The sequence below is a fragment of the Dama dama genome, chromosome 20, assembly GCF_033118175.1.
Source record: "Dama dama isolate Ldn47 chromosome 20, ASM3311817v1, whole genome shotgun sequence".
Classification (NCBI taxonomy): Eukaryota; Metazoa; Chordata; class Mammalia; order Artiodactyla; family Cervidae; genus Dama; species Dama dama.
Window position 1 is genome coordinate 49,052,734 of NC_083700.1, and position 26,587 is coordinate 49,079,320.

Below are 26,587 nucleotides of genomic sequence, written 5' to 3' on the forward strand. Positions count from 1 at the left end.
CATTGACTTTAAAACTTTATGAATTTTTAAAATATTTAAGATGTACTGACTTAGAGTAAAGCTTTCCATTTTGACACAGAGCTCAGTTATTTGAGATTTAGAAATCCACACAGGTTATACTTGAAAAGTTTAACCATGCTATGAATAATTGACTGTATTTTTGCTCCTCTTTTTCAAGTTTCAACTGTAATAAATAAAAATGATTAATAAGTTTTATTCACATATCTTTTAAGAAGTTCAACTGTATGATATGGTTCTTAATATTTAGTTTATTTAATTACTCTGTTCATTAAATTAACAAATATTTCTGAAAATAAAGTGGGCTAATTATTTGTCATTTTTCTGTATGAAGAGTTTTATTTGGGTTTTTTTTAGGAATGTAAATAAACAGTTAAGCAGTCCTCCCATTTCTGGATACGGACCTTCTGACTCTTTAGAAGACGTTGTACGCCTTCCTGACAACTCTAATAAGATTGAAGAGGACAGATGCTCTAACAGTGCAGACATAACAGGTAGTTTTTCACATTAAAAAGAGAACTAATTCCTGAAAGCTAAAATTGTTTAAATGTGATCATTAAATGGGTTGCAGGTCTAGAATTTAAAAATCAGACCTTGAATTATAACCTTATGAAGCTTTACTCATAGTTGTGAGCCTGTCTTATAGTCACTTGTGTCACACTGTTAAAGAAGTTTGACTTGTCTCATTTTAAATAATGTCAGTATTTTGCCATATGAAATTCATCAGTAGCCAAGTTTGACTTTAAATATTCTTTTCTTAAAGGTCCATCTTTTCTAAGGTCATGGACATTTGGAATGTTTAGTGATTCTGAGAGCACTGGAGGAAGCAGTGAATCTAGATCTCTGGATTCTGAATCTATAAGTCCAGGTACATAAGTATTAAGTCTAGAGTGAAAATTCAGTGAAAGGTGAAAATATTCCTTTTCGGGGATATCTCAGCTACTTTATTTTCCTTTTTCTTTTTTTTAAATTGAAGTATAGTTGATTTGCAATATCGTGTTAGTTTTAAATGTCCAGCAAAGTGAATAGGTTATACATATATTTAGGTATATTATCTATATACTTTTTGGATTCCTTTCCATTATAGTTTATTACAAGATACTGAATATAGTTCATTGTGCTATACAGTAAATCCTTGTTGTTTATAACTATCTTATTTTTACAATGAACTGTCTCATAGAAGTATGTACATGTATATGTGCAGTTTAAATAAAAATCATAGAACAAACCCATATATATTCAACACCTAGCCTAACAAAACATTATGAGTATATTAGAAGGCCCCTGTGTATACCTCCTTGATAACCTTGCCTTGTCACTCACCAGATGAACCATCATGCTGAATTTTGTTTATCTTTCCCTGGCTACTTTAAATATTTTGTACTCATGTAGTGAGCTTTGCCCTCTTTGGAATATTAGGCAGATGGAATCATATTGTTCTTTCATGACCTCTTTTATGAATTTTGAGATTCCTATTGATGTGTGAGAAGCTATCTTTTATTTTATGCTATATGCTGTATAGTTTTCCATTCTGTGGACATACTTTATTATCTATCTTTTGGATTGTTTTGTAGTTAATCACTGTAATGAGCCATAAAATGAATACCGATTCTTGTGCCTGTGATAACTTACTCATTTTTTATAAATGTGCTTTAAGGTACTTTGATAAAGATAATCTCATCCTCTTTAGAGAGGCAGAGTAGATGTTTTGAATTCTCCCTTAATGGCTTCAGAGAGAATGACTTGTAATACAGCTAGCAAGAGAAGAATGGGTCACTTGAACCCATGAGATTATTGCTTTCCATGTTCTTTCTCCTTCACTCTTCTACCAAAGACTGCTCCAATCCTGTTCTTCCTGGCTGTTTCTTTCTCCTAGGATCTTGGCATTCCAGGAGATATGTTATAGGATTTAACCTACCTCAAAATCAAAGACTAATGAGTTTTTTTTTTTGGTGTTCTACATAGTTCAGAAATTTTATTCATGTAAATATATCTTTGACTTTAAAGTTAGAAATGACTTCTGTGCAGCACTGAGGTTTACAGGCAGGTTGTCGCCAACTAGTTTGAGGCCTACTTTAAAATTATTGCTGTTCAGGAACACTTTGGAGATGTGAGACTAACTGTTTAACTGAATATTTATAACTAGCTTTGCAAAAAACAGGTTCTAGCTATTCCCATAAATTTACACTCACTCTAGAGCAAGCCCTAAATTATTTGGAATCCTGTAAGACTTCATGTGATAAAGATGAAAACTTGGAACCTGGTCACATGATAAATGGGTAAAGACCCAAGGATGCATATAGCCTTGTGACAGCCATCCTCAGACACTGGAAGTGGAAAGGGATGAGAGTCAGAGTGCTTTGTAAGGAGACATGTGACCGGGGCTGGGATTTCTAAGTGGCAGGTTTCTGCTCAGTAATCAAAGGAAGTCATTTTACAATTGCTGCTGCTGCAGCTGCTTAGTTGCTAAGTCATATCTGAGTCTTTGCCACCGCATGAATTACGTGTTTCCCACCGGGTTCCTCTGTCCATGGGATTTACCAGGCAAGAATACTGAAGTGGGTTGCCATTCCCTACTCCAGGGGATCTTCCCAACCCAGGCATCGAAACTCTATCTCCTGCTTGGCAGGGGGATTCTTTCCCACTGAGCCACCTTGGAAGCCCTTGTTTTACAGTTATAATAGTTTTACATGAACATGTGGCTTCATGATCTCTTAGTCATTTGGGGACACATTCAAAACAAAAACTAGATGACTACCTTTTAAGCATAATTTGAAGAGGGGAAGGAATCTTTTGAGAGAGAGGAAGTGGTTTAAATAATTAGTAAAGTACTTTGTAACTCTGAACTGAAGGCTCTTAAAGCCTTGAGTTAAGTGGAACCTTCCAGTTAGAGACAGCCCTGTTTGCAGGATCAGCACGGAGCAAATAAACCTCAGTACCTGATCGGGCTGTTCCCAAACATGCTTTGAGACAACTGGCAGAGTCCTTGGCTGACAACTTATGTCATGAACTCTTAGCTCCTGACCAGGATCATTGTTCCCTGGTTCCCAGGCTCCTGTCTTACTAGCAACATAAATGTGATGGTACTGTTATATTGCTGTGTTTGTAGATTTTTGTATATTGTATTATAGAAAGATTTAGGGTACACTATATTTCTTTATCACTTAATTCAATCATTGTAATTCTTTATCACTTAATCACAAACAAGTAATGACAGCTTTACTGTTCTGCCAGCTATTCTGTCAGATATTAGATACAAGGCTTGAATAGAAAATATTCTTTATTCTTGTAGAGTTTATAATCTCTAACACTATCAGAAGTTGATAATGAGTTCTCATTGGAATGTGTGATCCTCAGTTTATTTTAAATTTATTTGGAAAAGTCAGATTTGGCTCATTCTCTTTTGTTCCCAGGAATAAGTATTAGGATCCTGTGTATCCACAGTCTGAATGGAAGCAAATGTTGATATTGTAGCTAATAAAATAGCATGACTTGTGTTATTCAAAAAATGCTGTCATTACCCGTTTCTTAAACTCTCAGTGAATTTTCTTCTAGGAGACTTTCATCGAAAACTTCCACGAACTCCATCTAGTGGAACCATGTCTTCTGCAGATGATCTGGATGAAAGAGAACCACCCTCCCCTTCAGAAGCTGGTATTACACTCACCTGAATCACATTTCCACTAAACTAGCTGAATCAGTAGCACTGCATGATATTAGGAAGAAATAGTATGGTTTAAAGAATTACTTTACTGTGTATTAAACAAAAGGCATTATATTGACTTAGATATATCCCAACAAATTATTTATAAGTACGGGTTCATAGTGTATTAATCAAATGTTACAAATAAAAATATAAGAATAAGCAGGAAAACTACTAGAGCTAAAATGTATTGGTGTGATGCTCAAATAGGCTGGATATTTTTTTAAATATATATTTATTTATTTTTGGCTGCATTGGGTCTTAGTTGTGATATGTGGGCTTGGTAGTTGCCCCACAGCATGTGGGATCTTAGTTCCCCCAACCAGGGATCAAACCTGCGTCCCCTGCATTGGAACACAGATTCTTAATCATTGGACCACCAGAGAAGTCCGATAGGCTAGATATTTTTATCTTTCAGAAACTTAATTGTTTCTGAGTGTACAGTGACTTAATTGTTCAGAGTGTACAGAAGAAATTCTGTTCCTGAGAATTTCTATATGAGAAAATCCCCTTCAAAAGAAATAGTGTAAGAAGCTAGGCAGGAAAAGTAAATAAAATACATGTACTTTTTGAGGGCAGGGAAATCTATGGATCCTGAAGGACATAAAAGAGAAGTCAGTTACATTAATGGCTTCACTTGAGACTTCCAGATACTTGTTTTTGCATCATTTTCTAAAATAATGTAGAATATCTGACCTCTGGTAGGATATTTATAGATAACTACTATTATCTGTAATTTTGTAATAAATCAAGAATAGCTTTATCTTTAATGCAAATAATCCTGACACACTAAACTCATAGAGCTAGTTTTCTTCCAAACTTTTATAAGGTCCTTCTCTAAGAATGTGTGTATTAAACACCTGTGTAATGAAGGTCATGTTAATAATTGTAAATTTTCTAATTCTGGAAACCTTGTGCCATGGTATTTTAGAAGTACGTTATTGATTTGATGATGATTTTTACTCATAGCTTAAATGTTTGATGAATGTGTGCCGTATAAGGGATCTATACATTGGATGCTTATTTTGATGTTACAGACTAAAGTCATAACTTTTTGTAATCTTATTTAAAAATCTTTTAAAGTGTAGTATCATGTGGTATAATTTTTTCTGTTCTGCTAACAATTCTTGTATACTACTCTGCTTCTGTTGGAAGGACCCAATTCTCTTGGAACATTTAAGAAAACGTTGATGTCAAAGGCAGCTCTCACTCACAAATTTCGCAAACTGAGATCCCCCACCAAGTGCAGGGATTGTGAAGGCATTGTGGTATTCCAGGGTGTTGAATGTGAAGAGGTAAGATATTTCTGGAATTATTTTAGCCCTTTTATCCTTTTTGCTTTATACTTTTTTGTTATTACTTGTACCAATTAAGTTCTTTTGCAAATGTATTTTTAAAAAATTGAACCACAGTGTTCCTTCTATAATTTTATATTATTTTGCTATCAAATGCATTTCAAACCCAAGTAATGCCTTTTAAATTCATTTTTGTTATTTTATCACTCTACCTGTAGTTTGTCCTTTTCTGAGCAGATTTAAGGTGAGTTAACCATTTTAAACTTGTCATTTTCTTATAGTGTCTCCTTGTTTGTCACCGAAAGTGTTTGGAAAATTTAGTCATCATTTGTGGTCATCAGAAACTTATGGGGAAAATGCACTTATTTGGAGCAGAATTCACACAAGTTACAAAAAAGGAACTAGATGGCATCCCTTTTGTACTCAAAATGTGTGTCTCAGAGATCGAAAATAGAGCCTTGAGTCTACAGGTACATTATAACTTTTAAAGTTAATAATTTTAAAGCATAAATGTGATTTGTTCTAATCATAAGGATCTACTAAAGAACAATGCTCTCAGCTTTTACTAAGTAACTAATTTATTCAGATTTATTTGAAAAATATTACCTCATTTGGTCCTAGTTTTTTTCCTAAAATATTAGTAAGAATCAAAGTATATTTAGCTATATGCATTTAACCATTTGTACTGAAGCAGAATTTTTTGCAAATTTTTTTCTCTTTTCTTAAGGGAATTTATCGTGTATGTGGAAACAAAGTCAAAACTGACAAACTGTGTCAAGCCTTGGAAAATGGAATGCACTTGGTAGACATTTCAGAATTTAGTTCACATGATATCTGTGATGTCTTAAAATTATACCTTCGACAGGTAAAGTTTTTACCATTGAAACTTACCATTAAATAGATCAAAAATGTAATTTGCAATTTGTTGATGTTTGCTACACACATTTTTCATTGATATAAACCATATCAATATCTTTCCAATTATTAAAGTAAAGATCAAAGAGTATATAAAATGTATGTACAATTTAAAGACCCATGATAATAAAAATACTCATTTTTCATCACTTAGCTCTGTAAAGCAAAATATTCCTGTACTTTATAGAAGGCTGCTATATGCCACTCAACAGTTGTAGCCCACAGCTCTAACCAGGGGTGTTTCATAGCCATGTTAATATCTCCCTGTCTTGTCTTTTTTTTTTTTTTTCAATTTATTTTTATTAGTTGGAGGCTAATTACTTTACAATATTGTAGTGGTTTTCGTCATACATTGACATTAATCAGCGTGGATTTACATGTATTGCCCATCCTGATCCCCCCTCCCACCTCCCTCTCCACCCAATTCCTCTGGGTCTTCCCAGTGCACCAGGCCTGAGCACTTGTCTCATGCATCCAGCCTGGGCTGGTGATCTTTTTCACCCTAGATAATATACATGTTTCAATGCTATTCTCTCGAAACATCCCACCCTCACCTTCTCCCACAGAGTCCAAACTTCTGTTCTGTACATCTGTGTCTCTTTTTCTGTTTTGCATATAGGGTTATTGTTACCATCTTTCTAGATTCCATATATATGCGTTAGTATATTGTATTGGTGTTTTTCTGGCTTACTTCACTCTGTATGATGGGTTCCAGTTTCATCCATCTCATTAGAACTGATTCAAATGAATTCTTTTTAATGACTGAGTAATACTCCATGGTGTATATGTACCACAGCTTCCTTATCCATTTGTCTGCTGATGGGCATCTAGGTTGCTTCCATGTCCTGGCTATTATAAACAGTGCTGCAATGAACACTGGGGTGCACGTGTCTCTTTCAGATCTGGTTTCCTCTGTGTGTATGCCCAGAAGTGGGATTGCTGGGTCATGTGGCAGTTCTAATTCCAGTTTTTTAAGAGATCTCCACACTGGTCTCCATAGTGGCTGTACTAGTTTGCATTCCCACCAACAGTGTGAAAGGGTTCCCTTTTCTCCACACCCTCTCCAGCACTTATTGCTTGTAGACTTTTGGACAGCAGCCATCCTGACTGGTGTGGAATGGTACCTCATTGTGGTTTTGATTTGCATTTCTCTGATAATGAGTGATGTCGAGCATCTTTTCATGTGTTTGTTAGCCATCTAACAAACCGTCGTCATTGGAGAAGACGTCTTCTTAGCCGTCTTCTTTGGAGAAATGTCTGTTTAGTTCTTTGGCCCATTTTTTTATTGGGTCATTTATTTTTCTGGAATTGAGCTGCAGGAGTTGCTTGTATATTTTTGAGATTAATCCTTTTGTCTGTTGCTTCATTTGCTATTATTTTCTTCCAATCTGAGGGCTGTCTTTTCATCTTGCTTATAGTTTCCTTTGTTGTGCAAAAGCTTTTAAGTTTGATTAGGTCCCATTTGTGAATTTTTGCTTTTATTTCCAATATTCTGGGAGGTGGGTCATAGAGGATCCTGCTGTGATTTATGTCAGAGAGTGTTTTGCCTATGTTCTCCTCTAGGAGTTTTATAGTTTCTGGTCTTACATTTAGATCTTTAATACATTTCGAGCTTATTTTTGTGTATGGTGTTAGAAAGTGTTCTAGTTTCATTGTTTTACAAGTGGTTGACCAGTTTTCCCAGCACCACTTGTTAAAGAGGTTGTCTTTTTTCCATTGTATATCCTTGCCTCCTTTGTCGAAGATAAGGTGTCCATAGGTATGTGGATTTATCTCTGGGCTTTCTATTCTGTTCCATTGATCTATATTTCTCTTTGTGCCAGTACCATACTGTCTTGATGACTGTGGCTTTGTAGCAGAGCCTGAAGTCAGGCAGGTTGATTCCTCCAGTTCCATCCTTCTTTCTCAAAATTACTTTGGCTGTTTGAGGTTTTTTGTATTTCCATACAAATTGTGAAATTATTTGTTCTAGTTCTGTGAAAAATACCATTGGTAGCTTGATAGGGATTGCATTGAATCTATAGATTGCTTTGGGTAGTATAGCCATTTTGACAATATTGATTTTTCCACTCCATGAACATGGTATATTTCTCCATCTGTTTGTGTCCTCTTTGATTTCTTTCATCAGTGTTTTATAGTTTTCTATGTATGGGTCTTTTGTTTCTTTAGGTAGATTTACTCCTAAGTATTTTATTCTTTTTGTTGTAATGGTGAATGGTATTGTTTCCTTAATTTCTCTTTCTGTTTTCTCATTGTTAGTGTATAGGAATGCAAGGGATTTCTGTGTGTTAATTTTATATCCTGCAACTTTACTATATTCGTTGATTAGCTCTAGTAATTTTCTGGTAGAGTCTTTAGGGTTTTCTATGTAGAGGATCATGTCGTCTGCAAACAGCGAGAGTTTCACTTCTTCTTTTCCAATCTGGATTCCTTTTACTTCTTTTTCTGCTCTGATTGCTATGGCCAAAACTTCCAAAACTATGTTGAATAGTACTGGTGAGAGTGGGCACCCTTGTCTTGTTCGTGATTTTAGGGGAAATGCTTTCAATTTTTCACCATTGAGGGTAATGCTTGCTGTGGGTTTGTCATATATAGCTTTTATTATGTTGAGGTATGTTCCTTCTATTCCTGCTTTCTGGAGAGTTTTTATCATAAATGGATGTTGAATTTTGTCATAAGGCTTTTTCTGTATCTATTGAGATAATCATATGGTTTTTATCTTTCAATTTGTTTATGTGGTGTAGTACATTGATTGATTTGTGGATATTAAAGAATCGTTGCATTCCTGGGATAAAGCCCACTTGGTCATGATGTATGATTTTTTTAATATGTTGTTGGATTCTGTTTGCTAGAATTTTGTTGAGGATCTTTGCATCTATGTACATCAGTGATATTGGCCTGTAGTTTTCTACTTTGTGGCATCTTTGTCTGGTTTTGGAATTAGGGTGATGGTGGCCTCATAGAGTGAGTTTGGAAGTTTAACTTCTTCTGCAATTTTCTGGAAGAGTTTGAGTAAGATAGGTGTTAGCTCTTCTCTAAGATTTTTGGTAGAATTCAGCTGTGAAGCCATCTGGTCCTGGGCTTTTTTTTGCTGGAAGAGTTCTGATTACAGTTTGAATTTCCTTGCTTCTGACGGGTCTGTTAAGATCTTCTATTTCTTTGTGGCTCAGTTTTGGAAAGTTATACTTGTCTAAGAATTTGTCCATTTCTTCCAAGTTGTCCATTTTATTGGCATAGAGCTGCTGATAGTCTCTTATGATCCTTTGTATTTCAGAGTTGTCTGTTGTGATCTCTCCATTTTCATTTCTAATTTTGTTGATTTGGTTCTTCTCCCTTTGTTTCTTGATGAGTCTGGCTAACGGCTTGTCAATTTTATTTACCTTTTCAAAAAAACAGCTTTTAGCTTTGTTGATTTTTGCTATGGTCTCTTTTGTTTCTTTTGCATTTATTTCTGCCCTACTTTTTAACATTTCTTTCCTTCTACTAACCCTGGGGTTCTTCATTTCTTCCTTCTCTAGTTGCTTTAGGTGTAGAGTTAGGTTATTTATTTGACTTTTTCTTGTTTCTTGAGGTAAGCCTGTAATGCTATCAACCCATGCCCTTAGCACTGCTTTTACAGTGTCCCATAGGTTTTGGGTTGTTGTGTTTTCATTTTCATTTGTTTCTATGCATATTTTGATTTCTTTTTTGATTTCTTCTATGATTTGTTGGTTATTCAGAAGCGTGTTATTTAGCCTCCATATGTTTGAATTATAATAATTTTTTTCCTGTAATTGAGATCTAATCTTACTGCACTGTGGTCAGAAAAGATGACTGGAATGATTTCAATTTTTTTGAATTTACCAAGGCTAGATTTATGGCCCAGGATGTGATCTGTTCTGGAGAAGGTTCCATGTGCACTTGAGAAAAAGGTAAAATTGATTGTTTTGGGTGAAATGTCCTATAGATATCAATTAGGTCTAGCTGGTACATTGTGTCATTTAAAGTTTGTGTTTCCTTGTTAATTTTCTGTTTAGTTGATCTATCCATAGTTGTGAGTGGGGTATTAAAGTCTCCCGCTATTATTGTCTTATTGTTAATTTCCTCTTTCATACTCGTTAATGTTTGCCTTACATATTGCGGTGCTCCTATGTTGGGTGCATATATATATGTAATTGTTATATCTTCTTGGATTGATCCTTTGATCATTATGTAGCGTCCTTCTTTGTCTCTTTTCACAGCCTTTATTTTAAAGTCTATTTTATGTGATATGAGTATTGCGACTCCTGCTTTCTTTTGGTCTCCGTTTGCGTGAAATTTTTTTTTCAGCCCTTCACTTTCAGTCTGTATGTGTCCCTTGTTTTGAGGTTGGTCTCTTGCAGACAGCATATATAGGGGTCTTGTTTTTGTATCCATTCAGCCAGTCTTTGTCTTTTGGTTGGGGCATTCAACCCATTTACATTTAAGGTAATTATTGATAGGTATGGTCCCGTTGCCATTTACTTTGTTGTTTTGGGTTCACGTTTATACAACCTTTCTGTGTTTCCTGTCTAGAGAAGATCCTTCAGCATTTGTTGAAGAGCTGGTTTGGTGGTGGTGAATTCTCTCAGCTTTTGCTTGTCTGTAAAGCTTTTGAATTCTCCTTCATATCTGAATGAGATCCTTGCTGGGTACAGTAATCTGAGTTGTAGGTTATTCTTTTTCATTACTTGAAGTATGTCCTGCCATTCCCTTCTGGCCTGGAAGATTTCTATTGATAGATCAGCTGTTATCCTTATGGGAATCCCTTTGTGTGTTATTTGTTGTTTCTCCCTTGCTGCTTTTAATATTTGTTCTTCGTGTTTGATTTTTGTTAATTTGATTAATATGTGTCTTGGTGTGTTTCGCCTTGGGTTTATCCTGTTTGGGACTCTCTGGGTTTCTTGGACCTGTTTAACTATTTCCTTCCCCATTTTAGGGAAGTTTCCAGCTATTATCTCCTCGAGTATTTCCTCATGGCCTTTTTTTTTTGTCTTCTTCTTCTGGGACTCCTATGATTCAAATGTTGGGGCGTTTCACATTGTCCCAGAGGTCCCTGAGGTTGTCCTCATTTCTTTTGATTCTTGTTTCTTTTTTCCTCTCTGCTTCATTTATTTCCACCATTTTATCTTCTACCTCACTTATCCTATCTTCTGTCCCCATTATTCTACTGTTGGTTCCCTCCAGAGTGTTTTTGATCTCATTTATTGCATTATTCATTTTTAATTGACTCTTTTTTATTTCTTCTAGGTCATTACTAAACATTTCTTGCATCTTCTCAATTTTGTCTCCAGGCTATTTATCTGTAACTCCATTTTGTTTTTAAGATTTTGGATCATTTTTATTATCATTATTCTAAATTCTTTTTCAGGTAGATTCCCTATCTCCTTCTCTTTTGTTTGACTTGGTGGGCATTTTTCATGTTCCTTTACCTGTTGGGTATTTCTCTGCCTTTTCATCTTGTTTAAATTGCTGTGTCTGGAGTGGGCTTTCTGTATTCTGGAGGTCTGTGGTTTCTTTTTAATGTGGAGGTTTCACCCAGTGGGTGGGGTTGGACGATTGACTTGTCAAGGTTTCCTGTTTAGAGAAGCTTGCGTTGGTGTTCTGGTGCGTGGAACTGGATTTCTTCTCTCTGAAGTGCGATGGAGTGTCCAGTAATGAGTTTTGAGATGGGCCTATGTGTTAGGTGTGACTTTGGGCAGCCTGTATGTTGACGCTCAGGACTATGTTCCTGCATTGCTGGAGAATTTGCGTGGTATGTCTTGCTCTGGAACTTATTGGCTCTTGGGTGGTGGTTGGTTTCAGTGTAGGTATGGGGGCTTTTGGATGGTCTCTTATTACTTAATGTTTCGTGTAGTCAGGAGGTTTCTGGTGTTCTCAGGTTTTGGGCTTAAGTCTCCTGCCTCTGGGTTTCAGTTTTATTCTTCCAGTAGTCTCAAGGCTCCTCCAACTATACAGCACTGATAATAAAACTTCTAGGTTAATGGTGAAAAGATTTTCCACCATGAGGGACACCCAGAGAGGTTTACAGAGTTACATGAAGAAGAGGAGAGGGAAGAGGGAGATAGAGATGAGTAGGAGGAGAAAAAGGGGGACTCACGAGGAGAGAGACAGATCTCTGCCGTTCTCTGTTCTCAAAGTGTTCTCCATAGCCCAGACACCCACAGAGATTCACAGAATTGGATTGGGAAGAGAAGGGGAAGGGAGGAAATAGAGGTGATCTGAGGGAGAAAACGGAGAGTCAAAAGTGGGAGAGAGTAATCAACACACTCCTGAATAAAAATGGGAACTGAATATTGGATTCTTAAATGTCCAAAATTGATATCAAATACTGAAAAACAAAGATTAAAAATCTAGAGTAGAGGTTAGATTCTTAAAAATACAATATTAAAAACAAAAACAAAAAATTTTAGAAATATATATGAAGTTCGGTTTAAAAATATGGCTTCTCCTTTGTTTTTTTTTTTTTGCAAGGTTATAGTGAAATGAAAATTAAGGAGTAATAGAGGACTTTAAAAGAAAATAAGAGAAAAAAAATAGAAAAAAAATTTTTTTTCCTAAATAAAAATAATAGTAAAAATATATGAAAATGAAAGTTAAGAAGTAATGGATTAATCGGGAATTTTAAAAGAAAATAAAAGAAAAAATAAAAAAAGAAAAGAAAAAAAAAAGTAAAAATATATCTAGGAATTTCTCTGGAGCTGTTGAGGTCAGTTGGGTTCGGTTCAGTTTCAGATAGCTCCTAGTTCCAGCTTACACTTCTCGATATATATAGGCCCCTTCTGGTGTAGTCGGTGTCATCTACTGGGATTTTAGTCTGTTGCACCGGTCCCTTCTGAAGCGGTTCCCTTTGTTTATTTGGCTTCTGTTTGCCCGTCTCTTCAGTATCTAATTTCCGCCCTGACACAGGTTGGTGGAGGTGGTCTCTTGTTTAGGTTCGCTGGTTTAGTCATGCTGCGGGGAGGGAGGGGCGCTGCAGACAGATAGCGCTGTGTGTGGGGAGCACTCAGTGTTCCGACCACACTGGGTTTGCCCCCGCTCACGGGTGTGTGCTTTCCCCATCTACACAGCTCAGGCTCCCGGCTGCTCTACATGGAGCGGGCCCTGCGTTGCGTGTGGTTCCAGTTTTCGGGTATTCCACAAAAGCGCGGACTCGGTTGGGCCTGCGTCTGCGTTTTGTGCCTCCCCCGCCCGAGCAGCTCAGGCAGCCAGGAGCTTGACGGGCGCACTGTCCCCGGGTGCAGTGCGCTTTCTCCCCTCCATGATCCCAGCCTCAGTTTCCGCGCGCGCCAGTCCGGTTCATGCGCCTTGTGTCTATTCTTGGGAGCTGGCCTCTAGCCACAACCCTCCCGGCGGATGTCGACCATCCAGAATCTCAGGAAGTCTTTGGTTAGAAACTGGAGGCCTGTTTGCAGTTTGGTAGAGGGTGCTGTCTCTGGGGCCGAGTTTGCCCCTTTCCCCTCCCCCCTGCCTCCTGCCTCCGGTGGGGATGGGCTGGTCCGCAGCCGGCTAGCTCTTCTCTGGAATTGTTCAGTCCCTTTGTTCTGTGAAGGGCCGGCAGTGTGTTCTGGCCGGTTAATTTTCTCTCTCTCTCTTGCTATCCCACAGTTTAAGTTGCTATCTCACAGTTTAAGTTGCTATCTCACCTTAGCTCCCTCCCATTGCCCTCAGGGCATTCAGGCCCAGTCCTTACCCTAAGCAATGCCGCCCGCTCCTCACCGTTCCGCCCCCATTTGCTGGTGGCGGATGCGGGCGTCTGGGGTACTTTTCTGCTGGGAGTTGCTTTTAGGCATGTAATCTGTGGGTTTTATTAATTTTTCCTCCCAGTTAGGTTGCCCTCCGAGATTCGAAAACTTCCCCCAGACCCGCCCGTGAGAGGGTTTCCTGGTATTTGGAAACTTCCTCTATTATGACTCCCTTCCCGGGATGGGTCTCCGACCCTAGCTCTTTTGTCTCTCTTTTTATCTTTTATATTTTGTCCTACCTCCTTTCGAAGATGATGGGCTGCTTTTCTGGGCACCTGATGTCTTCTGCTAGCGGTCAGAAGTTGTTTTGTGAAGTTTGCTCAGCGTCCAAATGTTCTTTCGATGAATTTGTAGGGGAGAAAGTGGTCTCCCTGTCCTATTCCTCTGCCATCTTGGCTCCTACCCCCCCCAACCCCCCCACCCCCCGTCTTTTCTTAACTGTTTTAGTACCTGTTGTGTATTCCTAAATATTGTTCATATATTTAGGAATAGTGCTTTAGCCACTAAGTTGTGTCCAACTCTTGTGACCGCATGGACTATAGCCCTCCAGGCTGCTCTGCCCGTGGGATTTCCCAAGCAGGAATACTGGAGTGGGTTGCCATTTCTTTCTCCAGGGGAATCTTTCCAATCCAGGGATCAAACCCAGGTCTCCTGCATTGTAGGCAGATTCTTTACCAACTGAGCCACCAGGGAAGCCTCACAATATATATACAACAGAATATATCAAGTTCTAGAAAACTGAGTAGAAGGCATAAATCTAGCTGTTTAAGGAAAGTTTACTATTCACACTGTTATATGAAGGATCCAGTAGTGGTTTGGCTTTAGTTTCATTGGTATTTTAAAATAGATATTGGGGGAATTTAGTGATCAAGGTGTGAATGCATTCAGGGAACATGAAGTTCATTATGGTCAGGGCATCAGTCAGGGCTGTCCTATAAGCTGAGTACTGAAAGTTCAGCAGGAATGTGGTCAGCAGTGAAGTGCTCTATATTTTCTCTTTCTGTGCTCACTCTTCTGCGCGCATGTTGCAAGAGTAGGTCTGAAGAAAATGCTGCTTTGGGTGGATTAAGTGGCCATAGTGTCTCAGGCAGCAGCTCATGGAAGGGTTGTGGGAACAATCAGCACTTTGTCGTGATAAGCCAAGTTCAAAGATGTGGGCCAGGGCCAGCTGCATTCTGTCCTTGGGTAAAACTTTCTGTCCTTGAGTGAAAATGAAGACAATTGCAGAGAGCATGGCAATGTTGGTCCTCAGTGTGTCCATCTCAGGAGCTCTGTCTTCTGGGTCCTTTTTACTGTGGGAAGAGCTGTCATCCTGGGATCTCTCTTCTCCACTCTCTTCTGTGGGGAGCACCTGTCTTCTGTGTCATGTCTTCTTGTTTTTTATTTATTCTCCTGTTTTGGTCAGGGCCATCCTGGAGCAAAGTGGGCTAAGACTAAACATTTGAAACTGTTTTATCTGTAAATGTCTTTAGTTTGCTTCCTTGAATAAGAATGGAAGAGCGGGTAGTAAGGAAGGTTATAATATTCTAGGCTTGAAATTATTTTTCTTTGGAAATTTGAAGGCTTTTTTTTTTTTAATTGTTTAATTTGAAGCCTAAAATCCTTCTCATTCCTGATTATTTGTATGTAGCCTATTGTTTTCTCTCTGAAAACTTGTAGAATCTTTTGCTATCTACTATCCTCAAATTTCCAGAGAAGGCAATGGCAACCCACTCCAGTACTCTTGCCTGGAAAATCCCATGGACGGAGGAGCCTGGTAGGCTGCAGTCCATGGGGTCGCTAAGAGTCGGGCATGACTGAGTGACTTCACTTTCACTTTTCACTTTCATGCATTGGAGAAGGAAATGGCAACCCACTCCAGTATTCTTGCCTGGAGAATCCCAGGGATGAGGGAGCCTGGTGGGCTGCCGTCTGTGGGGTCGCATGGAGTCGGACCCGGCTGAAGTGACTTAGCAGCAGCAGCAGCATCCTCAAATTTCACAGCCTGTGCCTTGATGTGGGTGTATTTTCATCCACTCTTTCAGGCACTCCACAGATTCTGTCATTCTGCTTACTTGTCCTTTAGTTCTTGGAACTTTAATTTTCTTGCTCTATTTCTGCCCTCTATTTTCTCTGTGTTTTCTTTGTGGAATTTACATTTGGGTACAACTTGTATTGGTTCTCTAGCTTCCTTCCCTTTTCCCTATTATTTCTTTCTTTTGTTTTTGTTTCTTTTAATTCTGTCTAAAAATTCCCTCAGCTTTATCTTCCATTCCTACTGTAAACTATTTCATTTCTGAGATCATGTTTTAATTTCCAAGAATTCTAGTTTTTTGTCCCTTTTATATCATCCTTTTTATTTTATTGAATGCAGTATTTCTTCTACCTGAAATATTCATAGTTTTTTTTTAAAGAATTTTTTCTCTTCTCAGCTTCTAGCCCTTTCCTATAGAAATATAATGTGAGCTTTATATATATAATTTTCTAGTAGCCACATAAAAAGAAACAGTGAAGTTAAATTTTAATATTTCATGTAATAAATGGAAAGTATCTGAGCATCTAATCAGTAATTTTAAATAATTAATGAAATATTTACCTTTTGTGGGGTTTACTGGGTCTTTGAAATCTGGTGTGTATTTTTCACTTACAACACATGTCAGTTTGGAACAACCACATGTCCACTGCTCAGTAGCCTTATATGCTAGCAGTCACAATATTGACAGCAGAGTTGTAGGCCTTCATGTTGGTTTTTTCCTATTTATTTTCATTCTGTCTTCTGTAGTTATCTCCTTAAAATGAAAGCTTTGGGAATTGAAATCTCTCTGGAAGCTTTTTTAATTATAAACTATTTTTAAGATTTTATTGAAGTATCATTGATCTACAGTGTTGTATTAATTTCTGCAAAGTGATTCTGTTTTTACATATATATATATATATTCTTTTTATATTCTTTTCCATTATGGTTTATCACAGAATATTGAATATGGTTCCCTGTGCTGCTGTCTGAAAGCTCTTGAATACATGACAGCTTTGAATATTTTGAACTTTACTGTAGTGAGTGTAGTGTTATCTAAGAGGACTGTTTGGGAAACACCTGACATTCATATGTCTAGGTCTCTGCCTGTGGGCTAATCTAATAGCACAGAGAAGAGTCTTTCCCTGCCTACAGGTATGGTTCCAGAACTCTGGGAGCCTAGTTAGGTAAGAAGGCTTCAGCAGGCATACAGTCACTAAATCCTTATTTAAGATAGTTTTCCACCTGTTCCTTATGCTTGGCATTATCCTTCTAGAGACCCTCTGTTTTACACTGCCCAGAGAAGAAATTTCCAAATTTCTGAGGTTGTTCAGGAGCATGGACTAGAGATAAAGATCTAGAATTCTAATGCTTTTTGGATAGCTCACGCTTCCCCCAAATTACAGGACCTAGTCTGACAATCCCTGAGTCTCCTTCAGTTCAGCTCAGTTGTGTCTGACTCTTTGTGACCCCATGGACTGCAGCATGCCAGGCTTCCCTGTCCATCACCAACTCCCTGAGTTTACTGAAAATAATATCCATAGGGTCCATGATGCCATCCAGCCATCTCATCCTCTGTAGTCCCCTTCTTCTCCCACCTTCAGTCTTTCCCAGCATCAGGGTCTTTTCAAATGAGTCAGCTCTTCACATCAGGGGGCCAAAGTATTGGAGTTTCAGCTTCAGCATCAGTCCTCCCAATGAATATTCAGGACTGATTTCTTTTAGGATGGACTGGTTGGATCTCCTTGCAGTCCAAGGGACTCTCAAGAGTCTTCTCCATCACCACAGTTCAAAAGCATCAATTCTTTATCAATTCTCAGCTTTCTTTATAGTCCAACTCTCACATCCATACATGACTACTGGAAAAACCATAGCTTCAACTAGATGGACATTTGTTGGCAAAGTAATGTCCCTGCTTTTTAATACGCTGTCTAGGTTGGTCATGGCTTTTCTTCCAAGGAGCAAGTGTCTTCTAATTTCATGGCTGCAGTCACTATCTGCAGTGATTTTGGAACCCCAGAAAATAAAATCTGACACTGTTTCCACTGTTTTCCCAACTATTTGCCATGAAGTAATGAGATCAGATGCCATGATCTTAGTTTTCTGAATTTTAAGCCAACTTTTTCACTCTTCTTCACTTTCATCAAGAGGCTCTTTAGTTCTTCTTTACTTTCTGCCATAAGGGTGGTGTCATCTGCATATTTGAGGTTATTGATATTTTTCCCAGCAATCTTGACTCCATCTTGTGCTTCATCCAGCCCAGTGTTTCTCATGATGTGCTCTGCATATAATTTAAATAAGCAGGGTGACAATATACAGCCTTGACATATTCCTTTCCTGATTTGGAACCAGTCTATTGTTCCATGTCCAGTTCTAACTGTTGCTTCCTGACCTGCATACAGATTTCTCAAGAGGCAGAGTCACCTTAGGATCCAGTAAATCATGTTGATTCTCCGTTTAGAATTTTAGCTTTCTTAGGAGTGCTAAGTCAGCACATGGTTTATGTCCTCTTCAGCTTGTGAAATGTTTTTTGTCTCCATCCCTGTTCTCCCAGTCCTGTGGGCTTAACTGTATGTCAGTAAGATTGTAGAAAGGAAAGAAATTAGGTACAAATGTTGGATGTACCATGTTAGCCCAGGAAACTATTGATCTCTCTTTAACCACATTTTATATGATTCTCAACTGAGAAATGGAGACAGTATTTTCAAATAACTTTTAATCTCACAATGAATCATCCTTTATTTCTTCTAGTCAGTCAGGGAGAGGAAATAAATGGGGTCAAATACTACCAGCTTTTGGTCTTCCCGGGTGGCTCAGTGATAAAGAATCCACTTGCCAATGCAGAAGATGCCAGAGATATGGGTTCAGTCCCTGAGTCAAAAAGATCCCCTAGAGAAGGAAATGGCAACCCACCGCAATATTCTTGCCTGGGTAACCCCATGGATAGAAGAGCCTGGCTGGCTACAGTCCATGGGGATTGTAAAGAGTTGGACATAACTTGGCAACTAAACAGCAACATACCATCTCTTGTTCTGTACTAGGAATACTATGGGACCAAAGCTTTAGTGTGGAAAGTCATGCTCAGTTCTTGTGTTGAGAATAGCCTTTATTTTACTCAATACTATGTGGGAAATCTGAAGCTCCAAGAATGACCTTCTTCAGATCCCAAAATGGTAGAGGTAGGAATTGATCTTGATGCCCTCTTTGGGACCAACAGGGGAAGCTGGAAAAGTAGGTGCCAACCTCACCACAGGTAGTGTAAGACATCTAGCAAGAGAGATGTGTATATTTTATCACTGCGCAGTGCAATCATTGAAATCAGTTAAGCCAGTAGACAGATCAAGGTGGTATGCCTATTGACAGTTTGAGAGAGGAATTTTATCTTTTGACCTACTTATGGCAATTAAAGTGGTATTTAAAAATTAGATAACGAAATGTTGGCAGTGTCTTCTTGTTAAGTCATATTGTCTTTTCCTAATCTTTAGTCAGGTCCAGGTAAAACACAAGGACCTTATAGCATTTTGTTCTGTCTCCCATACAAACAGAAAATAAGTTTTTTTCTATTTAATTTGATTTATATTGTATATTATCCTGGATTTTCTTCAATAAGATAACTGAAGATCATGTTGACTTTGGGGCAGTATTGAAAGTAATTGGTATACAGTATCAGTTTTAAAATCCCATCATGGAGCTTTAGGTTTAGAGTTTTACTTGATTACTAGTTAACTCATTTTTAATATGGGTATACTTATGGTGATATCAGATTCACTTTATAGATCACACCTATCAAACATACGTACATTTCTTTTTTTCTTGTTCTGGAGTTTAATTTTTTTTCTTCTGGTTGTATTGAGATATAACTGACATATACAGCACTGTATAAGTTTAAGGTGTACAGCATAACAGTTTGACTTAACATACATCATGAGATGATTATCACAATAAGTTTAGTGAAATCCATCATATATAGATACAAGGTTAAAGAAATAGAAAAAATACTTTTCCTTGTGATGAGACATTACGTACATTTCTAACTGTGGATTGACCTTAAGTCCTGTTACTCTAAAAAGGATGTGCTAAACCACTCAGTAGCTATTCAGTAAATTATTAACAGTGAAAACATGAAAAGAATGATATTTCTATTGTAATTTTATTTCTTTAGCTCCCAGAGCCATTTATTTTATTTCGATTGTACAAGGAATTTATAGACCTTGCAATAGAAATCCAACATGTAAATGAAGAACAGGAGATGAAAAAGGATAACCCTGAGGACAAAAAATCGCCAAGTACATCTATAGAAATAAGCCGAATTCTCCTAAAAAGCAGGGACCTTCTAAGACAATTGCCAGCATCGAATTTTAACAGCCTTCATTACCTCATAGTTCATCTTAAGCGGTAAGAACTTTGAATAAGACAGGCATTGATTAATGGGTGGATAATGGGTCAGTTTTTTTGGTTTTGCTTTTATGGTTTTTTTTTTTTTAATTGTGGTAAAATATACATAACAAAAGTTTACCCTTTTAGCCATTTTTAAGTGTGCAGTTCAGTAGTATTAAGTACATTTCACAAATCTGTGGTATTGTTTTTAGATGGAATATTTCATTTCTAATAGGTATGAGGGAAAGGGAGACACTTAATATAGGTTCTTGGAGCCAACATCTTTCCGTCAGATGCCTGTTCTGTGCCAGACTCTGGCTGGGGAAATAAGGATGCAAATGTCAGGTTTCTTTCATGTGTTCTGCTGTGAGCTTGAGGGGCCGACCTGCACAGAAGTGCAGTGCAATGTCATTCTTATTCTGAGGGTACTTTGCTCAGCATGCAGAGGAACATGGGGGAGGGGGTCATGAATCAGAGACGGTAACCCTGAGTCAGACTTGAAGAATGGTTTGCTGACAGAGGATGTGCAAAAGGGTATTCCAGGCAGAAACACAGGAGATCACTTTGCTTTGGGGGACATAAAAGAAGTTTAGTTTGGCCAGTCTAGCAAGCAGTAGCACAAAATGAGCTAGGTGGAGGACCTGGTAAAGTCATACATGCCTGGCAGATGAGTTGACTGTCTTCTTTCTGTACTCACTAAAGGATTTGGGGCCAGGAATTTAACATGCTCAAGTTTGCCTGTTAGGTCTTTCTAGCAGCTATATTGAGAATGGCTTGGAGGGGAGGTACTTAACTACTTCAGTTCTGGTCTCCTTGAATAATCAGAGAAGTAAAAGGCGATGAGAACTTGAGGTAAGGCAGTGGGAGTGGCGTGGAGCAGCAGAGGTCTTTAGGGTCAACTGGGCTGGGAGACTGGCTGTGGGCAGTGAGACAGTTTCCACCATAGGTACCTTGGGAGATGTAATGCATATTTACTAAGATAGGAACAGCATTTAGGGGTATTTTTTTTTCCTGCTGGTAAAACTGTACTGATTCCTTTTACTTATTTATATTTAATCCTAATACTGTGAAACCCAGCTTGCTGTGTGGTCAGTATTTAAGCAAATAAATAGATCCTTTTCCTAGACTTCAGCCCATTTTTCCTCCACCTTTCCCAGCCTATAATAAATTGCCATCAAGGAAATCTAATACAGCTTTATGTGTTCTGCGTCACAGAGTTGTAGATCATGCGGAAGAAAACAAAATGAACTCCAGAAACTTGGGTGTGATATTTGGACCAAGTCTCCTTAGGCCAAGGCCCACAACAGCTCCTATCACTATCTCCTCTCTTGCTGACTATTCAAATCAAGCAAGGTTGGTAGAGTTCCTCATTACCTACTCACAGAAGATCTTCGATGGGTCCCTGCAGCCACAAGATGCAGCTGTATGTAGTGCAGGTGGCATCACACCTCAGGTTGACCAAGGCTATCTTCCGAAGTCTCTGTTATCACCAGAAGAAAGAGATCCAGAACATTCTATGAAGTCATTGTTTTTCTCTTCAAAAGAAGTGAGTTTTGTTCATATGGAATTCTGTTGGAACTTTGTAAAGTAATGTTATAAGTTGAAAATCTTTGAACTGTTTATTTTGAAGTGTGTTTTGCTTCTTCAAGTTTAAAAACTTTCTTTTATCAACAGGATATCCAAACTACAGATAGTGAAAGCAAAAGTTTTGAATCCACTCCATCATTTGAGGAATCAGAGCGAAAGCAAAATGCATTAGAAAAATGTGATGCATATCTCCTTGGTGAGTGGCCATGTAAAATGCATGCTTACTGACTTAAAACTGCCCCAGTAAACCATGATTAAAAGCCAAGGTGAGTGAAGTTGAAATAAGTCAGAGGAGGAAGGTTCTTTAGTAAGTGCATCTTTCCCAGACATTAAGAATGCCTTTTAGTGTACCTTGCATTTATATGAATGTCGTTCTTCTCAGTAATCCTGATAAAAGCACATCTTGGAGTTCATAGGTGTGTTTTGTGCTCTTTCTGAACATTTTTTTTTTATTTTTGCCATTAATGTATGTCAAGAATGCAGAAATATACTGAGTAGTCTGATGATTCATTAGCATCATCTGTAGCCATAGATCATTGTATTGATCTTACTACTCGTAAGGAGTCACCTAGACTCCTAAAATTCAAAAATTTTAGACTCAAAAAACTCAGAAAAATTTTTTTCAAATGCCTTTTCATATCACCTTTCATTAACACATTGAGCAAACATGTGTATTTTTTTTTTATTTCCTTGTCTGTAGTCCTTCACTGTATGTAATTTAAGTTGCAGTGATTGGTGGGCTATCCATTTGTGGAAAGGCTTTCATTTGTTACTGTAATTCTGTACATCACTAAAGTGAACTTGCAGGTTTTTTAAATGTAGTCATATATGTTAAATTTGATCTGTAATATTAATGATCACAGCCTGACAAGATCTGAAAAGCAAGGGAGCCTGCTTTGTGCTAGGCACTGTTCTTATTGTTTGATTCTGTTTATCCAATTTGATCTCAGAAACAGTTCTGTGCTGTAATATAGATAGTATTAAACCCTTTCGACCCATCACCTAATAATCTGAGAGAGGTTAAATGGTGCCAGAGGTCATGCCCCTAATTGATTGTTCAGTGTTTGAATCTATGTTCATGATAATTTCACTATTCTATTATCTAGGGCTCCCAGTTAGCAATAATAATAAAAACAAATGTCATTGTTTTTAGTACCTGTACCACTTCATTTAGATACCAGATAAATGAACACTTTTCATGATTAGATCATTTAGGCCACACATCATCAAAGATACAAGTATGATTCCTTCTGACAGGTGAAGACCCTGAGGGACTGCAAGATTGCCTTGCTCAGTGCACAAGGGGTAGCGCTAAGCTAAATCCAGACGCTGGGCTTCGGAGTCTGCACTCTTATCCATTACACTGTAGTTTTCTCCCTTAGAACTCAAGAATGCATTTTGGTGCCTGCAGTGGTTTGCAAAACATTCTTTAGGATGTTCTATATACCTGGGGGAAGGACCTGGGAAATCAAAATAAGAGCGCATTGCCCTGGAAGCCTAGGGAAGAGAGGTTCACAGTAAGGAGGTATGGAGGAAGGTCAGATGAGGTGATAACTGTTAAGTCATTCTGATGGGCTCCTGTCTGCAAACCACTCCTCAGAAGAGGAGCATGAGCAGAGGGCTGGAATTTACCAGAAACCGGGATATTTTAGGGGAGATGCTGCAACAAAAAAGGACAGGGTTTAGAAAAGTTCAGGATTCTAGTTTAAGAAAACATGGACCATGGGTCCAGACTTGATAGAAAAGAGAGGGAAGTACATCTGGAATTGAACAGTAAATAGGGAGAATGGCATTTTCCATTTAAAACTATTCAACTTTAATCAGGATGAATATTATAGTCCATTTATTAATTGATCATATAAGGGCCTCTAAGGCATTTAATGTAATATGTTCTCACTGTGGGTTGTATATAACTGTGAAAAGCAGATGGAGTTGGCAAAAGCCCTGGGATTCAGAGTATACTTATATTTGGTCGGCATGTAAATTGGTCTTACTTTTCTGAGGGTAACATAGCAATATTGGCCTGTTGAAATCGTGACAACCCTTTTAGGCAGCACTTACTTGTTCATGGACTTACCTTGTGGCTCAGCTGGTAAAGAATTCACCTGCAATGCAGAAGACCTGGGTTCAGTCTCTAGGTTGAAAAGATCCCCTGGAGAAGGGAAAGGCTCCCCACTCCAGTAGTCTGGCCTAGAGAATTCCATGGACTTTATAGTCCATGGAGTCACGAAGAGTCGGACACGACTGAGTGACTTTCACTTCACTTCACTTCAGTTCACTTCACTTACTTGTTCATACATAGCACATAAGCTATTGTACATCAGCAAGGGTGTTTTTTCCCACAACCTGCAATGAATTTTGTAGCTATTTATTATATTTATTTAAATAAATACAGACTTCTAACATTTTAAATCAAAGTGTACCTTTAATATTTTATGAGTATTTTACTCCTCTGCCTAGAAAACTAAAAAGTAACCTGGAGAAAGTACATGAAAACTCTTGTTTTGAGAGGGTGTTCATCTCTAACTCATTTTGATACTCTTGTTAACTGTGTACCATAAAGTTTGATTTTTAAATGAATCTCTTCCTTTACAGACAACAAAGTGCGTTTGCTTGTAGACCAAGAACTTGAGTCAGCATCAAGAAAGACAGAAGATGCTTGTAAAACCTCCAAGCTGCCTACTCTGAAGTCCGATAGGGACCTAAATGGTGTTGAGAGGCATCTTCCAAGGACCAGGATTAGACCTGTAAGTTTGCCTATAGACAGACTACTACTTCTTGCTGGCTCTCCTACTGAGAGAAATGGCAGAAATATGGGAAATGTAAATTCAGACAAGCTTTGCAAGAATCCTATCTTTGAAGGAGTTAATAGAAAAGACACCCCACCTGTTGTTTGTTCTAAATTTGATGGCTTTGATCAGCAGACTCTACAAAAAACTAGGGAGAAACAGTATGAACAAAATGACCTGACTGCAAAGACTGGAATGATTGTGCCCAGTGCATTCCAGGAAAGAGGTGTGACACTGAACATCAGGAGCAGTGGGGACCACCCAATCAGCATCACCCAGCCCAGTAAGCCAAACACAGAACCTATCAGGTCAGCAAGACAGGTGTCAGAGAGACGGTCCTCCGACTCCTGCCCTCCTGCTTCCGTCAGAGCACCCAGGACACTGCAGCCCCAGCACTGGACAACGTTTTATAAACCACCTGCTCCTGCTGCTAGTGGGAGAGGGGATGAGGAGAAACCAGTGACTCCCTCCGTAGCCGTGCCCCCTGGCACAACGCATGCTCCCCAGGAGCACGTGCTGAAATCAATTCCAGGGTCTGAAACTGCATCGGCTGGGCCTGTGAACCCAGTTAGTAAGCCTGAAGAGAAGGCTGAAGAGCGAGACCAGCCTGGTGTGCCCACGGCGTGTCAGAGACCAAGGCTAAAACGAATGCAGCAGTTTGAAGACCTTGAAGATGAAATCCCACAGTTTGTGTAGGGTTGTCAGAATTCAGTTTTTTCTCTTTTTGTTGTTTTGTTTTGTGGTATTGTGTTTGTCTTCTGAAAGAAATTTTTGACAGGGCCTCTCTTGTATAGGATTGCCAAATTGTGGAGTTAGCTTTTTGTCGTTGTATTGTGTTATCCTGTGTCGATTTTGTTGAATGGCAGAATGTTTTGATAGGGCCCACCTGCGCCTCACTGGAATTATATGTATTTTTGAAGTTGTGAATAAATAGACTCTAAAATTTTTTTGAAGTTCAGTTGATTCCCCATAAAATGGTCCATTTAAGTGCATCCCTAATATATGATATAGCTGTCAACTAATAGGTGCAATTGAGGGAAATCAGCTTTATTTTTTTGATGTTGAAACTACATGCTTATTTATAAAAGGAATGTTTCTGAGTGCAAGTGCTTGAAAGATCTGGGTTTGGTATGATTGTTTTTTCACACAATTTTATAGTGTGTCTTTGACCATTTATGTTTTTATGGTAAGTGTGTAACCTTGTATTTTCCAATTGGTGATTCACTTAACTTTTTCATATTTACATCATGGCCAAAAGGCTTGCAAATCTGTATTTAATTCCATTTTAATTAACTGCCAAATTTTGCATGTGATAGCCAGTTTAACTGTACAAAGAAAATGCATTTAAACAGGTTTCTAAATTATATAGTTCAGACATGTCTTATTTGGTTTTAGATAGTACACATTTAATAATTTTTCACTTTTTGGCTTTGTTCTGCATAAACATTTGTTCAACAGTTCTGAACCTTTTGGTATTTTATATAATAGTCCAAAACAATGTTTTAAAATTCAGTGTATTTCCTTTTAATATTATCTGGATTTTTTAAAAAACATTTCTTTTGTTTGAAGTGTTTTCACTTATGAATAATTTTATGTGCTTTTTCTACCTGGATTTATAACTGTTGACCATGTATGAGTCAGGTGAATCATACAGATATTTAAAGTTGATTCTAAGAGTATAATTCAATAAGTCCTCATTGTTTGGAATTTGAGAGGGAGTGTAGATGATTGGATATATTTCATTTATATTTCCCAGTTTTTTAGAACTAGCTCAGTTCTGTTAGTTTCTTGGTTTTGTCATTTTGCATAAAATAGGATATAAAAGGGACAAAAAATAAAATAGCCTCTTTTTGTATGTGTGAATTATATTTGTAACAAATGCTTTTTTATGACCATGTTATACTTGATAAAAATATATATATTAACCTGTTAAATTATTTCAAGTTCTCGTGGTTTCTGTGAAATTGTTGCCACTTGGGGTGTGAGACCTTGAGGTTTATTAGCCATTGGCTTAGTGGTAAACACTTGGAACGCATATGTCCTTTGACTGCAGCATGGAGTGCATTTTCTGGGAAGTTGTTTTATAGTTTTATATGACATTAAGGACTAGGGATAAAGAATTACCCACCCTTTTGTACTGGAGACTTGTTTGTAGTCCTAATTTTTTT

General features: G+C 38.0%; 1 protein-coding gene across 5 annotated transcripts in view; it reads left to right on the plus strand.

Moving 5' to 3' along the window:
- Positions 1 to 26,356, plus strand: part of ARHGAP29 (Rho GTPase activating protein 29) — an 85,021-nt gene extending 58,665 nt beyond the window's left edge. For all 5 annotated transcript variants that reach the window (XM_061121336.1, XM_061121340.1, XM_061121337.1 and 2 more), the window contains 10 exons: positions 376 to 512; positions 782 to 886; positions 3,574 to 3,672; positions 4,877 to 5,016; positions 5,298 to 5,486; positions 5,744 to 5,881; positions 19,829 to 20,061; positions 21,259 to 21,589; positions 21,718 to 21,826; positions 24,226 to 26,356. In XM_061121336.1, coding sequence (XP_060977319.1) covers positions 376 to 512; positions 782 to 886; positions 3,574 to 3,672; positions 4,877 to 5,016; positions 5,298 to 5,486; positions 5,744 to 5,881; positions 19,829 to 20,061; positions 21,259 to 21,589; positions 21,718 to 21,826; positions 24,226 to 25,115 — 2,371 coding nt within the window. In that variant the 3' untranslated portion in view covers positions 25,116 to 26,356. The remainder of the gene's footprint in view (positions 1 to 375; positions 513 to 781; positions 887 to 3,573; positions 3,673 to 4,876; positions 5,017 to 5,297; positions 5,487 to 5,743; positions 5,882 to 19,828; positions 20,062 to 21,258; positions 21,590 to 21,717; positions 21,827 to 24,225) is intronic.
- The last annotated feature ends 231 nt before the right edge of the window (positions 26,357 to 26,587 follow it).